Below are 18968 nucleotides of genomic sequence, written 5' to 3' on the forward strand. Positions count from 1 at the left end.
GTCTTAACTTATAATATAATAATGGGCAAATTACAAGTTTTGGTAATTTCATTTATGTAAAGTCAATAACTTGCTCCTATATCCTCCAATATATTTATAGTTTATCAGTAAACTGCAAAAATCTTTCATTTAAAATCCTAATGTATGTTAATAGATTATCGGCTGCAGTTATTACACTTTACAAAGGTTTTTTTTTAATACCATTGTAAAGATGTAGAAACTAACTTATTACTTTATTGGCAGAAAGTTATGACAGATTGTTATTACTGATGTTTCTTACATTCAAAATGAGCCTTTGTTATTGATCATTAATACACTTCGGTTGTTACATATCTTGTATATGTTGTATTTTCTGCATAATATTTTATTAAGTTCAGCATCAGTTGAGTCTCGACGGCAGAGGACACCCAGTTTATTATTGTGCTCGTTGTTTTGAATTTCTATGTTATAATATTGTATTAATTTATGTGGAACGTGTGAAATAGAAGCTACATTAGTAGTAGCTTGTTTACTTCCGTGTGTTCAGGTGAACATGCAATATGCAGATTTTACAAATAATTTGTTTTTGAACAGGTTTTTTTTTTATGTGTTTTTCTTTCCAGGAGAAAACCTGCAACATCGACGGACTCTGCCACAGCGACGGGGAGTCTCATCCCACCAGCCCGTGTCTCACGTGCCGTCCAGACGCTTCCAAATACACCTGGTCCATAGCAGAGAGTATGTACACACATACACACACTCACACACACAAAACAAGTCTGCTTCGTCTCACAGATTTCTCACATTCCCACAAACAGCAACATGTGAATGTGTCTCCGTGGACGTTTGTGGTGTTGAGCTGAGTTTGGAGGCTGGCAGTCACCCGGGCCAGTTTTGATAAATGTGTCAGCAGCTCTGCACGCCGGCACGAGGACAGCTCGCCTCATTGTTATACCTTGAGAGCAGCTTCGCCTCCTTGTAGGCCAAACTGCGCTCGACGAAGTGTTGATTATCGATTTCATCATCAACTCATTCAGTTTCATGTCACAAAGTAAAATCCATCTTTTCTGTCACGTGGTCTGATGCAGGAGGGAAGGCAGGTTACACAAGAGACAAGATCTCAATCCGTCACTCATTCAAATGTAGAGTCACTAATTAACCTCAAATACATGTTTGTAGACAGCAGGAGGAAACTGGAGCGCTCTAGATCAGCTATTAAATACAATTAAAAATCAAGACAGCTTGTGGTTACTACCCAACTCTTAAATCTTGAACCCTGCTGAAATACGAGATGATTTTCCCTGAAACATTTATTCCAGAAAAACACAGTAACTCCGATATGAAAATCAGGGGGTCTGCAACCTGCGGCTCTGGAGCCACACGTGGCTCTTCAGCTGCTGTTTAGCAGCTCCCTGAAACACCCTGAAAAATTCTGTGTAAATAAACATTTTGCTTTCAGTATAATTTTATGTGTGCACCGTACTGTTTTTGAAACATGATCTCATCTCCTGGCTAAAACAGCTAAAGAAGACAGCTTAAATAGCTGGAATGACTGATAATGGATGAAAGAGCTTAAAATTCCAAAAATAAACTCAGTAAAAATAGATAAAATAATATGATTTGTAAAAAAAAAAACAATTGTCAAAAAACATAAAATAGCTAATACAGCTAAAACTGTTCCCACCTTTAGGGAATGCAGAGTGGCTATATTTGGCCAAAATAGTCCAGATAAAATGGCCAAAGCTCCAAATAATCCATAAAAAAGGAGAAAAGTTTCTTAAAAAAAAAAATATATATATATATATATGTGTATAAATATATATATATCTATATATATAAAAATAAATAGCTAAACGAGCAAAATTGAACATGAATGCATTTTTTGTTTTTTCTTCATTTCAGATGATTAACACGTTTCAAGGCGTTTTATTTGGTGGAAAATCACATAAAAGGCTTTTAAAGGTTGCAGACATCGGCATATCTTTTAAATCCTTGTTCTGTGGAGTCGATCACAGCTGGTTCGTTAGTTTGTATATATTTTTTTCTTAAATCAAACAGAAAAATGCAAAAAAAACAGGAGTCTATCGGTGTCCACAATATCTCATCCATATGCATGCTGCATCTATTTATGCTGATTATAAAACACTTATGATTAATCCCAAACATCAAGAAAACACTTCAGCATAGATATGCGATGCGTCATGTTTTCCTCTGTGTAATCAGAGACTTTGATTTATCTTTAGAGAATGTAACCACCCTCTATCATCAGTTTATCATTTCTTTACAGAAACATGTATCTCGTTTATATTAATGCTAAACTCAAAACCTTTTCAATTTTGTAATTCTACTCTTTTTGTGAATGACCTCTCACGGGCCCAATAGCTTTGAGGAACTGCAGGAAGAACATGCAAACTCCACACAGAACGGCCCTCCCCCTGCCTGAGCTCCAGCTGGATCTGCAGCACCTAACCACTCCTTCGCACTGCAGCTGACTTTAAATCCCTTTTCTGTATCTTCCATCAGATAATGAGCCCCCGACGCTCCGGTCGCCTCCATTTCCTCTCCGGTCTTTTGAGGGGGAGAATTTCATCTATCAGCTAGAATCCCGCGACCCCGAGGGCTCGTCTGTTCTCTTCACGCTGGTGTCGAGTCCCGAGAGCGCTTCCCTGTCTCCCGCCGGACTGCTGATGTGGAAGGCCACGAGTGAACCGGGAGACACACACACTTTCCACTTTACTGTGTCCGACGACTGCGACGCTGAGAGCAGAGCTTCTGTGGAGGTGAATGACGAGAGTTGATGCTTTGCTTGATTGATCCAGGCTGAACAGGCAAGAGGCTCTAAACACCCAGGGGTCTGCAACCTTTTCGACCAAAAGATAAGCTCTGCTCTAATTAAGCAGAGATTCGGTTGTGCTCAAGACTCCATTATGATTTAGCCTCTTATTAGATGTTTGTCAGGACAGATAAGTGTCAGTGAGCTCTTGTAGGAAACCATCATGGAGCACCAAATCCAAACTAGAGCCGCTGCCATTAAAGCAGTGACACTATTAAAAGTATTTGACAGTTCAGATTTCTTCCACTAGAGGGAGATAATGGGCTTTTTGCATCTTCTGAAACGCTGTGATCCGATTAGTTTGGGGTTTTTTTACACCTCAGTTCAATAATGTAACTGACATAAAAAGGTGAAAAAGCAGCTGGTGGCAGGTTTTATTTTCTCTCTCCGAATACCGATTTCACTTTGTCCTTTTGTTTTTCCTCCAAGGTGTCTGTGCGCTCCTGCGAGTGTCTGAACGGAGCCTCGTGTGCCACCGACGTCCACCTCCCCGCCGGCAGCGGCGAGTACGTGTGCGTGTGTCCAGACGGATTCGGGGGGGGGCGGTGTGAGGTGGACGTCGACGACTGCAAGCCGAACCCGTGCAGACTGGGCCGCTGCATCGATCTACCCAACTCCTTTTCCTGTATCTGCCCGCCGGGGATGACGGGTAAGCGTCGGTGATCCAAGTTCAGGTTCCTGTCACACAGGACTGCATTCTCAGGTGACCTCTGACATTTATTCATGCCTTGTGCAGTTATTTTATTAATTTCAGGGATGGGAGAGAGATGATATAGGCTAATAATGTGAACACATACAGGAAAAGCCAGGTCTGTATCATAAACAGGCAAATTTGATCATTTTGAAGGCCTTAAAATCATTTATCCTCACTACAAAGGGGCCAAATTCTGACATAAAAGTTCTATCACAAGGGTATATCAGACATATGGCAACTAATTTAGAAAGATTTCAGTTTAATTTTGAATTTATTGCTTTAATTACAGTGTTTACACTTGAATATGGGCAAAATGACACCCTCTGTTCTTAACTGGTTGAACCAATAATGTAATAATTGTTGGAAATAGACCAAACCTGGTATATACACCCATGGATTGGAACGAGTTTTCACTCGACAAAGAAAACGTTTCAGAAACATTTTTTTCCAGAGTTCAACTTTCGTATTCGGCTCATTCACTACAATAAATTAGCATCTCAATATATATTATTAATACTGATAAGTAAATCCAAGAGAGGACATGCGGGGGCTGATTCAGTCCGTTCAACTGCTAAACGTCGTTTCCAGAAACGGGATTGATTTATGAAAAAATATATTTTTTTTTTTTTGATTTGAAAGTTCAAATAACTTCAGAGATCGAAGCTCCAGACTAAACATGATGGACATACTGGAAGATTATTGTTATTTTTATGAACCACAACCTCGGTTTTGGAAAAAAAAAAAACAAAGTCCATGCACATTAATAAGATCCAGGGGATGTTAAGTGTTTAGTGGTTTTGGAAGTTATTGATCCTTTCTTTATTGTATATTTTGTCATGTTTTGGTGTTTTTCAGGCCGAACGTGTCGAGAAGATATCAACGAGTGTATCCCTCAGCCGTGTTTCCCAGGAGTCGACTGTAATAACACACCGGGCTCCTTCACCTGTGGACTCTGTCCACCAGGACACGGTGGTGATGGGAGAACCTGCCAACGTAAGAGCTACACGCATAGAACCAAACACATATTTCTGTATTGAATGATCTTTGAAAACACTGAAGTTATTTTTTTCAGGGCAAAATCTCTACATTTTCCAACGTTTAGCCTGTTTGCAGGACTCCAGGATGCATGTATGTTTGATCAGCCAGATTCTATCATTTTACGCCGAGTTGTCTTTCACAGGTAAAGCAGACCCTTCGGTAGATGTGGTGATGCCGCAGCTTTCATTGAGGCCCAGAACACCGGGTTCGACGCCGTGCAGCAGGGGGCCGTGTTTCCCCGGCGTCCGCTGTTTCGAGAGCGTCCACGTCTCGGCGGGCTTCGTCTGCGGACCGTGCCCTCCTGGACTCAGTGGAAATGGACAGATCTGCACAGCCACAGGTGAGGGTGAGGCAAGTCTTGGTATTCTTTCTATTTCAAGCTGTCGATCTGATTATTATACGTCTATTGAGAGATTCCTGCCGGCAAACCAGCGCTGAAACTCAAACATTTCTGATGAAACCAGGATAAGAACCGGGATGTCTACAGCTGAGACCAGAAGATGTGTCTGTGTGTCATGAGCGTACCAGCATCAGTCCATTATACACCAGTATAGACCAGTATACATAAGTATAGACCAGTATATATAAATATAGTCTAGTAAATACCAGTGTAGACCAGAATGGGATCAAGAAAGACCATATGCCAGTATAGACCTAGTGTAAGACCAATATAGACCCGTACAGACAGCCGGAATCAGACCAGTATAGACCAGCATCAGACCACTGTAGCTTGTATAAACCACCATGAGACTTGGTTATACCAGTATAAACCAGTATAAACCATTTTGGAGCAGTAAGAAAAATGTTCTATTTCTTTGTTTTTTGATAGCAGATTGAAATCCTCATGAAATGTTATTTCATCAAAATGAGAAAAGACAGGAAGTACTGAATTAGAATAGATGTATTGTTTTCAGTGTAGTGGCAAGAATACTAAATGATTTAATAGAGAAAGACATAATTTAATGAGATTTTTATCCTTGTTTAAGCAACGGGACACTAAATGAAATCAACCTTTACCTTCTGACGTTTTTAAATATTTGCCGCCTGCTGAGTTGCTTCCTGTCGTGTGTGTGTTCATCTTTAAGTCGTGTCCTCTAACTTCCAGTGTCTTCCAGGTCAGGGGGCAGCAGACGTGGATTTTCACATCGCCGAGTCAGATTCCAGCCGTGAAAGGTCTCCGTCCTCCTCGAAGACCCTCCCCAGAAAGACCAGCTCGCAGGACCACACTGCAGCCACAGTGTTGGCCCACAGGGGTCAGCCCAGCGGGGAGCTGACCTCTGACCTCCCCACCGGGGTCAGCGTGGGGTCGAGTCATGTGACCTGTGGCGAGTCGCCCTGCTTTCCCGGCGTTCCCTGCGAGCCCGCCGCGTCCGGCTCCTTCGGGTGTGGACGCTGCCCGCTCGGTTACACCGGGGACGGAGTCGCATGCAAAGGTACGAGGCAGAATAATCTACAAGGCCAACTTTATATTTACACATAACTTCTGCACTATTTGTAGATTTCAAAATTTTATTTAAGATACAATAAACAATACATTTCCAATAATGACAACATAAAGCTGCAACAAGCCAAAGCACCGTCAGCGCAGTTATTTTTTAATTATTCTGGAAAAATAATCCTGGATTCTGGATTATTCCTTTTTTTTTTTGTCCGGTTTATTTGTTTACTGATATTATTTATGTGTTATAGAAGGAAATACAAGTGGAATCAGTAGATTGGTCCAACAGAATTTTTTCAAACAATGTGTGAAAATGCTTCGTAATAGTTAAAGTTTCTACATTATATTACAATTTTAATGACAAAACTTGACACAGGACAGAGACCAGAGAGAAGAGTGGAATATTTCTATTGAAGTATCATTAATATTGACGCTATAGTTTGCTTGTGTTTGTGTGCTGCAGAACTCGTGTGTCGATAATGTTTCTGAATAATAATAATAATAATAATGTTGTTTTTTGCAGCTGCAACTACAAGCGGGGACCTATTTACTGTATTTTACACCAGGATAGAAAGAAAAAAGTGACATAATGTGGACGTAACGTTAATTTTTTTTTTATAATTTCTACTTTTTCAGCTTTTGGAAAAAGCTATTTATTAAAATATTTGCAAGGCCCCTTTCTGCTCGGTCCCTAATAAAAACAATATGTCAAACAAAGATAACAATGATAAAATAATTCTTACTTAAAACCATAAAGTGCTCAATAGTCTGACCTAGGTAAAAAGCAATTTTTTAAAATATATTTTTAAGTGCATGATTGTCCTAATGATCAACAACTTTAGTTGTTGATCAGCCATATCTTGTACTGTTTTATAGTGATCCAGTTTGTGCAACCTTTATCAGATAAGTTTAATTAGCACAGACTTTTCCTCGTGATCCTAAACTGCTCATATCCGAGTGTGTGATTGTTTCCAGAAGGTGGATGCGTTTTGTTTATTTTCGCTCCGAACAGCCAGTGAATGTATAGTGTGCTCGCAGCTGTGTGCAGGTATCAGTGTGGCAGCAACATGGAGTGCTCGCTTCCCAACACCTGCACCTGCAAGGAGGGCTACACCGGATACAACTGCCACATAGGTGAGAGCCAGAGCAGCGCCGCGGAGCCGAGTCTGTTTGTTTTCCACGCTGGAAGCCGAAGTTAATTAAATCCTCGTCACCTCTCGGGATCTTTTGCTCAATTATCTGCTTTTCGGCGTCACTTCTGCTTCCTCTCAGCTGTGTGCCGACCCGACTGCACCAACCGGGGGAAGTGTGTGAGGCCGAATGTGTGCGAGTGTCCTGCGGGATACGGCGGCCCCACCTGTCAGGAAGGTAATCTCTACACACACACACACACACACACACACACTCGTTCATAGAACCTGCTGAGTGCTGTGCTGTCTGTGTGTGCAGCGAGCTGCGAGCCTCCGTGTCGGCATGGAGGCACCTGCCTGGCCAGAAACCTGTGTACCTGCCCCTACGGCTACGTGGGACCCAGATGTGAAATCAGTGAGATGATACTCAAACACTTTGGGTCACATTTACTAGAATCCTTTTTTTTTTTTTTTTAGGCATTCAACTAAGATTAACATGAAGTGACATCACACAGAAACAGGAAATGAGGGTTGGGCAAACGTTAGAGCCTCCTTATGCAGTCGAATACAATAAAATAAAACGCGGTTAATACAAATTATAAAGCATAAAAACATGGGGAATATAGAAGACTTTCAAATACTGTGTGAAAATAGTAGAGAATAAAAAGTTACCAGCTCAGTGAGCAGACAAGGAAGGGGCCTCTCTGGTCATCCATCAGCTTCGGCACAATAACTGCAAACTCTCAGCTTCCACTTGGTTTTAGAAAGTTTTTACAAGACGACAATGTCCTGGTAACGGTATCATTTCCTTGTGTTCGCCGAGGAGGGATCCGACGGTGCAGTGATTCCTCAAAAACACAAAATCCAGATTTGGACGTGTTGGTGGAGGAAATGATCAAACACAGGAAGTTTCTTTTTTTATAGCTCCAGTCAGACACGGTGCTTTTACAAGGAATGAACAGAAATACTTTATGCCTTCTTCAATTTTGTTTTAAACGTGAGAATGAATAAAGTAAAATCTATTGTTTATTGTGAAGAAATAGTAAGGTGTTAATGTGTTCGGGGAGTTTGTTCCTCGGGTGAAGAACTAAAAAGCTGCTTCACTTTGTTTCATGTGAGTAAACCTCTTCCTGAGCACCTGAGGGGTCTGGATGTTTCATATTCTACAACATAAGCGGAACATCACTGCAAAGTAAACGGACACATAAGAAAAAAGGAAAAACACAGTATAAGAGATGATCCATCATGATCAAAGATACATATACCAAAGATACCATATACCAACTCAGTGGATTGATACTACAGAACTACAGAAGCTTAAAATATTTCAAAAAATACAAAGTCATTAAGTTTGAGGTGACGGGGAAAGAATTGAAACCTCCTCATTGTGGCTTTTGTTTCTTCGGTGTAAATGCTGTGGTTTCATTTCACCACGGTGATAACAGTCTGGCTCTCCCAGTGGTTTGTAACAGACACTGTGAGAACGGCGGCGAGTGCGTCTCTCCCGATGTCTGCCAATGCAAACCGGGCTGGTCGGGACCGACGTGCAACTCAGGTACCAGAACTCACCTGCGATATATGTGCGTCTCTGCATTTGGTCACACATCAGTCCTGACTTCGAGCGAAACACTTTGGGCTGGAGGCGATGTGTCATTAAGGTTGTTTTCTGTGTCGCGCTCCCTGCAGCTTTCTGTAAGCCCGTCTGTCTGAACGGGGGAACCTGCGTGAAGCCGGACATCTGCGCCTGTCCCGGCGGCTTCTACGGCTCCCAGTGTCAGATCGGTGAGACTCCAATCAGAAGCAACTGTGTTTTTGTTTCAGTTGCTTCACTTGCAGACGCTTTATGTATATCATGTACAGATTTAGGCAAAATAAGTTTAACTTTAGCCTAAACCTTCCTCTGTTTGTGTTTCTTTTTTCTTTGTTGTTGCATTTTTTTTGTTGTTTCATTGTGTACCAGAGTAAACTATTACTACTACTACTACTACTACTAAATGAAAGTTCCGAAGTGGTTGTGTGTTGATTGACACCAGCCCTGAAATCTTCGTAAGCAGAGGAGACGCTTTTAAAAATTTTCCACAACGATTTAAAACATGATAATTCTATACAATGAAGAAAAAAAACATCTAAAAAAGCTTTTAGATACGAAGAGAAACTGAGGTTACATTCATGGAGTCTCTCTTAAAGGTATAATTTAGATATATTTTATTACATTTCTAGCTTTTGTAGCTACTGAAAGCTTTCAAAGTCTTTTAACAAGCGGTTACATCCTCACAGTTTCCTCCTGCTGTGTTTCAGCCGTCTGCAACCCGCCGTGCAAAAACGGAGGTCAGTGCATGAGGAACAACGTGTGCTCCTGTCCTGAGGGCTACACCGGGAAACGATGCCAGAAGAGTAAGTTTACAGATCTAACGGACACTTAAAGTCACGGCTGCCGCTGGATGTCTTATCAGTGTGTGTGTGTGTGTGTGTGTGTGTGTGGGTGTGTTCCAGGTGTGTGTGAGCCGATGTGCATGAACAGAGGAAAGTGTGTGGGTCCCAACACGTGCTCCTGCGCTTCGGGGTGGAGGGGGAAGAGGTGCAGCATTCGTGAGTGATCGTTGCTTTAATCACACGTGTGAAAAATCACCAAAAACAACCTTGTATTTTCTTTGCAAAAAATATGTTTGTTTTTTCTTCAAGCTGAATTTAGAAAACATAAGCGGTTTATTCCATGCCTAAATAAAAAGGCTGCAGCATTGAAAAGCACCACGTTGTAACACTGCTGAAAGTTTCTTTATAGGACGCGAATAAATAAAAAAAATAAAAACACTTGGAAATTGGATATTTCAACATTTTAAAGCCAATAAAGTGTAAATATGTACAAATGGATACATGATATGCCACTCATAGGTAATAAAAACATTAAATAGAGCAAAATTACACACGTTTCAACCATTTCTCGCTCAGAAAATGAATTGAAATTGGTTAATTTTCTCACTGGGCTCTTTTAAAACAATTTCGACATTCCATTGAGCACCATGTTTGTGCCACACAATATATGAGAAATGATTTTTAAACTTAATATAGAATCTGAAAATGGTCATACAGTCACTTGCATAAATTTTTGGTGTGCAGAATTTTAGATTAGAAGCAACAGTCAGGAGGAGATGCTTTATACCAAATCGAATATTTGATTTTCATTAGATTATAATTCAGTCTTTGGAAGAAACGTGAAGGTGATGAGAAAGCAACTGTTAGGTCACTTTACCTGAAGAGTTTAAAGACGCACAATGTGATATTGCAAAACAGCCCAAAAAAGGATGGATTTAAACCGTGACGATTTGGAAGATTTATATTTAGCTAAAGCTGCCAGGAAGCACATTTGAATCACTGAGAGGGTAATTATTTGTTTGTGATTCATTAATTACAAATCAAATGTTTCCGTCCCTCCTTGTCTGCTGCGTTTCAGCCGTGTGTCTGCAGAAGTGCAGGAACGACGGCGAGTGTGTGGGACCGGACACGTGCCACTGCCCGCCAGGCTGGGAGGGCCTTCACTGTCAGACACGTGAGCTTTTAACTCTAATTTTAATGTTTATGTTTGAACCAATCAGATTTAGAGTAGAAGAAAAACTACCGTAATTTCTGGACTATTGAGCACACCCACCAAATTTAAAAACAAAAAGAAAAAGAAAAAGGTCGGAGTTACGTGATGCACTTGAACGCATCACCCATGAAGCTGGTTAACCCCTAAAAATCCCTAAATTAAAATATTGTTTAAACTGCAGGTTTCAAAGCGTGGGAAAAAAGTAGCGGCTTATAGTCTGGAAATTACGGTAATGAAAAGCAGTCATTTCTAAAGAGAATTGTATAAAAACTCCTTTGCTCGTGCCGTTGTGTGCAGCGGTGTGTAAACGGCGGTGTCTGAACGGCGGACGCTGCGTGCTGCCCGACTACTGCCACTGTCGGAGAGGCTACAAGGGCCTCACCTGTGCAATAAAGGTACGAATAAGAACAACAACGAGGCTGTGTGTCTTCTGGCTGTCTGCTAGTTACAAGCTCTACATTTATGAGAACTCCTTTTTGAAGCGCAAATAAACTGCAAATGTAATATTATCAATCCATATGTTGGAATGTTGGAGAACCCTTTCACACCCTGGCTGCCAGTCTTATTTCCTTGGAGCCTCCTCAGATGGTCTCTATGGCCTCGTTCACACTGCAGGGAAATGTGACCCACTTTTTTTTTTTTTTTTACTCACAAGTGACTCATCTCATCCGATCCCGATTTGTTTCACCTCAGACCCAGGCCTCCATCATATGTGCCTACCAGTTCGGATATTTTTCTACATACAACCGCTTCGTCTTTGACGTGTGACTGACGTCACGGAGAAGCGGCTTCGCCAAAATGTTAAAATCTGTGATCTCTTTTTTCCCCTCATTCGCCGCCTTCTTTCCCCCGTCGTGTCGTCTAGATTTTGTCTGCTCATATTTAACAACAACTTGAAAATGGATCTACACGCGCTGACCAGAGTTGCCAGATATGGCGGGTATCCCCCAATTGGGGCGCTAAATTCTCTTACCTTTTAACTTTTTTTATTTTGTTTATTTGTGTGTTTATGACGTGTTCTTTATTACACATTTAACAGTTTTATGGTGTCACCAGGATTTCTGCACATGCTGAGATTTGGGCTGGTTTTTATTGAAGTGTGTGGGTTTTACATTATTTGGGCTTGAAACTGAGTCACATCTGGCAACCCTGGTGCTGACCAGCGCAGCGTCCATATCGACTTCTGTCAACAGCAACAGAAAACGTCTGGTCTGATAGAGGTCGCGTTTACGATGTAATGTGAACAATCACACAAAAAAAAATCATAATTGAGCATCAAGACCTGCAGCGTGAACGTAGCCTAAGTTATGAGTACGAGTACTCTGTGCAGTATCAGACCAAATACTTGATACTGGTATCGGTGCATTCCTAAACTATCATTGTCTGTCTTGGAATTGATGTAACGTCAGCTGAACTTAATGAGCTACTATTTCCCCAAACTCCTTAGCACACATCCACATCAGCGTCTTTAAATAAAGATCGGCTTCTCTCTCTAAGATGATCCAAAACTACCTGGTGTGAATTACACGTAAACTTCATCCTGATACGTTGAAACTCTCTTCAATATTTATACGTTTGTGTTTTGAACAGATGCATCCTGGTTAGTCATCACAGATTTTAAGGATTTTTTTTTTAATCTGGACTCCACAGGCGCCTCAAGCATGATGGGAATCAGACGTAACGGAACGAACCGAGCTACAAAATGCACAAAGCAGGTTGTCGTGAGTCTGTGTGTGTGTGTGTGTGTGTGTGTGTGTGTGTGAGTGTGTGTGTGTGTGTGTGCATCAGAATGCTTGCAGAGGGACGGGATGTTTTTGCACATTTATTCTTGTTTCTCTCTTTCACTACCTCAGTGTTCCTGAACAGTTTTCTACTTTGTTCTCGAAGCTTTTTATCTTCACACGGAGGATAAACCGATACCGCGGTGAAAAAGTGGTGTCGGTGCATCACCTCCTTCAAACTGCACTGTTTCTTTCTTACCAATATAGCGTGTGCAGATCAGATTTATACTGAAGGCATTAAACGGGAACGTGTTGCAGAGTAAAGAAACGGCATTTTGTAAGTTTTGCCATGAATATATTTTATAGCTAATCCATATGAAGTGAATGCAGGTTTGGTCAAAGCAGCGACTGTCTGTGGTTCATTCAGAGAAACTTAAGCCAGCGATTACATTGTGTTATTTGTGGAATAAAATAAAGATGAAGCTTCTCCTTTTATTTTGCTTTGTTAAATGAGCTTTCAAAACACACAATTCAGTCTTTTTTTTTTTTTATTTATTGACACGATTTACACTAAAATGTGACTTTTCTATTCAATGCTTAAAAAAAAATAAGATTCACATATTTTGTAAAAAAAAAAAAAGAAAAACTACGTTGAGCTCCTGACGCTCGACCCCGGCTGTGTCACACACTAGTGGGACTTGGTCCTCTCCTCGCAGCGGGGTCCGGAGAACGGGGGGCGGCAGCGGCATTTGTCGGGCGAAATGCACTTTCCCCCGTTCAGGCAGGGCTGCGAGCACACCGCTGCAGCGCGAGAGACACGGGGAAACAACACGGAAACATTAAAAAAAACAAAACAAAACAAAGCATTCAAATGAGCGGGGAACAAGACATCATCGACGGCGTGTTGAACTGACCGGTGTGGCAGGCGCCGCCCAGCCAGCCCTCCGGACAGCTGCAGATTCCCGGGGCCACGCAGACGCCGCCGTTCCTGCAGCCTTGGGGGCAAATCGCTGCGAGAGGGGAGAGAGGAAAAGCATGCAGCCAATCAGTCTTGAGGTTTGAGCTGCAACTTTAAACGTATTTACTGGAGGGGAAAAAATGTGCAGCAAGAAAAAAGTGTCTTAATGTGGAGGCCGACAAAGGGGATGATGTTAAAGTTGGGTTTGTGTCAACATGCTGCAAACTGAAATATAACCGTCGTTATCTACATAAACTGGAAAATAATGGATATTTGTGTTTGTTAGACTCTTACTTTGTTGGTAATAACCTATTAACTACACAATATTGACTGAACATGCAATAATTGGATTAGATGTCGAGTCCTCAGTCTTCACAAAGCTTGGAATTTTGGTAATTTTATCAGTTGAATAATTAAAACAAACCACAAAAATATACATACTGAGATAAAAAAATTTTTTTTAAATCTTATTGAAAATATAATTATTGAGTAATTTATTTCGAACAAAGCAGAAAGTTCACAACGTTTTAAAAAAAAATTGTATTTGTTGTATTTTTCACTATGAACTGCTGTTCCTCCTTTGTCCACTGGGGGGGGGGGGGGTTCTTTGATTTGTTTAAATAGAGAACTTGTCTGGAGAGTTCAGTGAAACTTTCACAAACTGCATGGAAGCCCAGATTGACAAATAATTCCCCACCATAGTTCTTCATCTTCCTGAACCCTTCTGATTAGTTTCAAGCTAAGTTAGACTGACTGTTGCCGATCGGGTTGTAAACGCACCCTCCTGGCATTTGGATCCGGCCCAGCTGGAGGGGCAGATGCACTTGGCCACTCCGTTGACGGCGGTGCACTCGCCTCCGTTCCAGCAGCCCCCCTCACACGTCACTGCGAAAGAGAAACCAGAGAGAACGAGGGACACTTTACCAAAACACTGAGCAAATAGTGAGGGAACAAACGTTTGGATGCTTATCTAGTCTTGTAACACCACTTTGTTCCACCAGGTGGTGCAGTGAGAGAGAGCTGATAATCAGATTGTCCCACTTACATTATTACTGAATAAAGTCGTCAGATGTGTAAGTTTGCAGCAACCAAGAATGTAAAAACAAACGCTATACCTTCAAATAACATCACGAGTTTTGACTATTTCAAATGTAATATGATAACATTCCAATCGAGAATATTTGTGTTAATGTAATAACGTAACAAAAAAATGTAATACGTTATAACCTTGCAATAAAAAACAATTAAACAAATAAAGTTATTACATTTTATATATTTACATTATTGAGTTAATTACTTAAAATGGGCGAAAATTAGTTCATTATGGGATTACTTTGATTCAGCCAGTAGATCAATCCCATGATGCTTTGCACGCACACAGTGGTGTCCTTTACATACATCAGCCCAATCTGATCAGATACAAGTGTTTACATGACAGTTTTTCTATCAGATTACTGAGAGGACAGAAAAAGCTCATCACCGCGGTTGCATTAAACTTCATCGATAAATGCGAAGAAAGTACGACAATACAATTACAGTATAAATTGGAAACGCAGCGGCACTAACTGGTCTGGAAAAATAATAAATCTGCAGCAGGAAACTGTTTCTCAGCGTCTCCCAGCCTGTAACCCCCCCCCAAATAAACCCACTCACCTTTGTGACAGTATCTTCCTCCATATCCAGGACGACATCTGCACTTTCCAGGGCGGAGACACGCTCCTCCATTTTTACATTTGGGGTAACAGTTTGCTGCAAGAAGGAAAATCGTGCAATTTATGATTATTTAAGGTTTCAAGCTGCATACAAATGTTACTTTAAAAGGAAAAAAATATTGAACAAAAGCAAAATACATGAAACATAAGTTTAATTCAATGTACAAGACAGACGTTATGTATACGTGTCTACAGCCAAAACTACCAATTCAACTCAATGCTTTACAGTGTAAATATCAGGAGTTCACATGCTTGTTTTTTTTAAATGTTAGGCTTACTCAATGTTTTTATTTATATTAATGATGTTGTCTTTGTACCCTTGTCTTTGCGTTATTTATTATTACATGACTCCTGTCAATAACATTTAACAATAGCGCGCTTAAAGGGTGTAAATTCATTTTTCTTGTAAAGGAGAAGCAACACACTGATTTTTATTTTTTTTTAACACACGTTGTATTATAGATTTAGTTGTTTTAAAAGGTTTCAGCCTTCTGATTCCAGATGTAACCCCCTCATAATTTAATTCAAATGAAGATAAAGTGAAACTGACCGTACTTGCAGGTCTCCCCTTCGTAGCCTTTGGAGCAGAAGCACGTGTTGTTGCGGATGCAGATGCCTGCGTGTTCGCACGGGGGTTCGCACGTCGCTTTGGGATCGAAAACGAACCCGAGCGCGACGCCGCGCGGCGCGTCCGAACCCGCGGAGCTGACGCCGAGCAGCACCGCCAGAGCGGCGAGGAGCAGAACCGCGGAGCCCGGACCCGAGAACGCCATGTCCGGCCGAGGTTTGGACGTTTTAACCGGGAGGTTTTGGTGGGGAGCGGCGCGGCGCGCGGAGAGATGAGCAGAAAGTCTCCGCGACGCCCCCGCCGCTGCGCGCTTGAGAGGCATTCACCGGGGCAGCGGGCGGGGCGGGGGCTGCGGGGCGGGGGAGTTCAAATGGATGTTCGGTACAGACACTACCGAGCAACGATGACATTAGTAACTAAAACACAACAAAAACGACAGTTTTTTTTTTTTTTTTATTAAAATAAAATACTTGAATTTCACACATTTGATACCTTCTTGGAAACAACGAGCAAAGCGAACGCACTTCGCTGCAGCTTTCTACATATTATTAAACAATGTGAATAAAATCCCTGATTTAATTATCGTCATACAAATTGTTTTTGTTGTGCTTTTGAAATGCATCCAGTAATTATATTTATTAATAAACCACAGAAAGTAGCATCACTTCCGGCATTGACGTCAGCAGGTGTTGCCCTGATGATCTTGGTGAAATACCTCCACCCTAATGTCATGCTGAGAAACTGAAAACAATTATTTAAATGTTTGCAGGGTGGTCAATTATCATAGCAAGTTTATGCATTTGACTTAATTTACAACAAAAAAAAAACCCAACAACCTTGAAATGAAAGATGCTGCAGTTTATCCCAGTGAATAATGTGTGAAAGCAGTGTACTTCCTGGACAGGTTGTCAGTATTTTGCAGGTTTAAAGTATCTGCAAATGCACGGCTTTGGACTGTGGGAAGAAGCTGAAGCCAAACATGGAAAAACTACACAGAGGAGCCTTGGCCCCGGTTTGACCCCTTGACCTTCTCAATACCAGGTGAGAGTGCAAAGCACTACAGAAAAAAACATTTAGCTTATAAATCACCAACATAAATCCAAAATAGGCACTTGTGTGTGGACGGAGGTGTAAATCAGCAATAAATTGGTCACAATTAAATCACTATATTCCACGATGTCGTAAACAAATCCACTCAGCTTGATGCTTTCTGCTTGTTTGTGATGAAAGTTGATTTGAAACTGTTGAAGAATTCCAGTTTGTTTTCAGGTTCATTTTCCCACAATATAGCGACAAACATGTTATTTCACTTATACATCGTGTGTGTTTTGAAATTCAAATATTCTGGCATTTACATTTTTCACCAAGACAATTTAAAAATATCTAGACAAACCATGAATGCAGAAACCATCATCATATAAACAGCTTCTTTTTTTTTTTTTTAACTAAATCTCTCTTTCTTTTTTGTTTTTTCTAAACGCAAACATTTTTATTTTATGAGGAAACAAATGTGAAGCTGCTGTTTTTGAAAACTTCATAATAAATCAACGGTTTAAAGGTGAGCGCATCTGAAGTTTTAGTTGGACATTTATCTGAAGTGTAAAATAAAGCCGACTAAAAAGTTGGTTTCAGGTCAAATAACTTAATCTGCTTATTTCACAATTTTACTTTAAGTTTTTCTAAATGTACTTCCGCTGCATTGTCTGTGGGACGTTCAGGAATCAAGTAACGATTCTGTCTTTTGTTAGAATATAATCATCACAGCTCAAGATTAGTGCACATGAGCAGAAAGTAAAACATTTGAAGCTTGAGCATATTTTGAAAGAGTAACAATAGTTTTCTAAGGAGCAGCTGCAGCTGGATTCAGTGTGAATCCAGCTTCCTGGTAATGTTCAGCTTGACCTGCTGTAAGCTGCAAGTTCATGTAGAACACATGTGAAATCCATTTCCTCTCACGCCGGCCTATATGAAGTGCGGGGTGAGGGGAAGGCTGCAGTAACGACAATAACACATCCCAATCAGCAGCGGATACGTTTGACCTCTCAAGTCCAAACAGGAAATTCACTTTCCATATGATTCCACTCGCATTCATTTTAAGTTCTGAAACTTTTTCTTCTTTAGACTCATTTATTAATTTTTTTTTTGTGAAGCTTCTTTAGTGGGAGGTCATATCTCATCAAGGTTTCATCAACTAAGACATGAAATGAGTCAATGCTTTAGATTTTGGATCGTCGGAAACGTCAAACTGAGAATTTGGAGCGAGTTTCAGAAACAGAATCCTGATTTGGTGGAAAATTGCAAAAACGGCTCTTTTGGTCATTAAGGTCGCAGACATCTGGTTGAGACAGAGGTCCTGACATTTTGACTTTAATTTCGATCCGAAATTACTGGTGAATTGTTTTAGCATAGCATAGCATAGCATAGAATAGCATAGCATAGCTTATCTTCCATTTCTTCTCTTATAATTGGAGGTGGTCTCAGATGAACCGGCATCATTCAGTGCAGAAACACAGAAATCACCCGTCTATTTTCGGAACGTACCAACATGAGGAGTTTTTAAAGTGCGGGGGGGGAAAATCCACCTTGAACCCCCGACTCCCCACCTTTAACTCTCACCCTTTGATTTACACACAATAATTTCTTCATAATATTTGATAAGAATAATTGTTACATAACAGTAAATTCTCTACTTAATTTAAAATATCTGCTCAGTCTTTATTCACAGCATGCAACTGTTGTACTTCTTCATTTTCATTCATTTCTTTTTTATTTTGTGAACAGATGCAGCCACTTAAATCTGCTCTACGAAACAATTGAAACAATTAAAGGGTTAAAGAATATTTTAGATTAATATCAAGTTCCAATGTAGTTAATCCACTTTTATCCTTGAAAAGAGACTGATATATAGTTAATTATTATATAGTTGAATATTTCTACCTAATGTGATGATCAGATTTACACTTGTTTACTCAATCTGGACTCAATCTGTAGCGGCAAAAAACAAGTAAAGTGACTCAACACTGCCACTCAGTGGACAAAAGAGACTTGACTTAAATGTACATAGTGCCCCTTTAAATTTGATTAAACAAATGTGTTGACGTATAATATCCTAAAATAGTTTTGAATCAATCGTCTAACATCTTTTTATAGAAAATGTTCAGGTTTCTTTACGACTTAAAATCAAATAAAAAAAAAAGTGCCATTTTTATCCGATTTTTTGTGCTTAATGATCCGAACCTTTTGGAAATATTCACTGAAGTTCCTTCGCTTAAGTTCCTCGAGACACTCTACTGGCACCAAACAAAGGATGT

General features: G+C 40.5%; 2 protein-coding genes across 2 annotated transcripts in view; one reads left to right on the forward strand and one right to left on the reverse strand.

The window, feature by feature from the left end:
- The window catches only part of vwde (von Willebrand factor D and EGF domains), a 28071-nt gene extending 15158 nt beyond the window's left edge, over positions 1-12913 (forward strand). Inside the window, exons 16-31 of the mRNA XM_080471312.1 lie at positions 603-717; positions 2503-2759; positions 3242-3461; positions 4362-4499; positions 4687-4890; positions 5660-5977; positions 7021-7116; positions 7255-7350; positions 7432-7527; positions 8572-8667; positions 8799-8894; positions 9411-9506; positions 9606-9701; positions 10564-10659; positions 10996-11093; positions 12349-12913. Coding sequence (XP_080327438.1) covers positions 603-717; positions 2503-2759; positions 3242-3461; positions 4362-4499; positions 4687-4890; positions 5660-5977; positions 7021-7116; positions 7255-7350; positions 7432-7527; positions 8572-8667; positions 8799-8894; positions 9411-9506; positions 9606-9701; positions 10564-10659; positions 10996-11093; positions 12349-12363 — 2133 coding nt within the window. The 3' untranslated portion in view covers positions 12364-12913. The remainder of the gene's footprint in view (positions 1-602; positions 718-2502; positions 2760-3241; positions 3462-4361; positions 4500-4686; positions 4891-5659; positions 5978-7020; positions 7117-7254; positions 7351-7431; positions 7528-8571; positions 8668-8798; positions 8895-9410; positions 9507-9605; positions 9702-10563; positions 10660-10995; positions 11094-12348) is intronic.
- On the reverse strand, positions 12898-15950 carry seraf (Schwann cell-specific EGF-like repeat autocrine factor). The gene is made up of 5 exons (XM_080471977.1): positions 15640-15950; positions 15031-15126; positions 14158-14262; positions 13334-13429; positions 12898-13220 (listed from the first exon to the last, which is right to left on the reverse strand). The coding sequence occupies exons 1-5, from the start codon at positions 15860-15862 to the stop codon at positions 13108-13110; spliced, it is 633 nt and encodes a 210-aa protein (XP_080328103.1). The 5' UTR covers positions 15863-15950; the 3' UTR covers positions 12898-13107.
- Positions 15951-18968: the final 3018 nt, after the last annotated feature.

Source organism: Lipophrys pholis (assembly GCF_963383615.2).
Source record: "Lipophrys pholis genome assembly, chromosome: 9".
NCBI lineage: Eukaryota > Metazoa > Chordata > Actinopteri > Blenniiformes > Blenniidae > Lipophrys > Lipophrys pholis.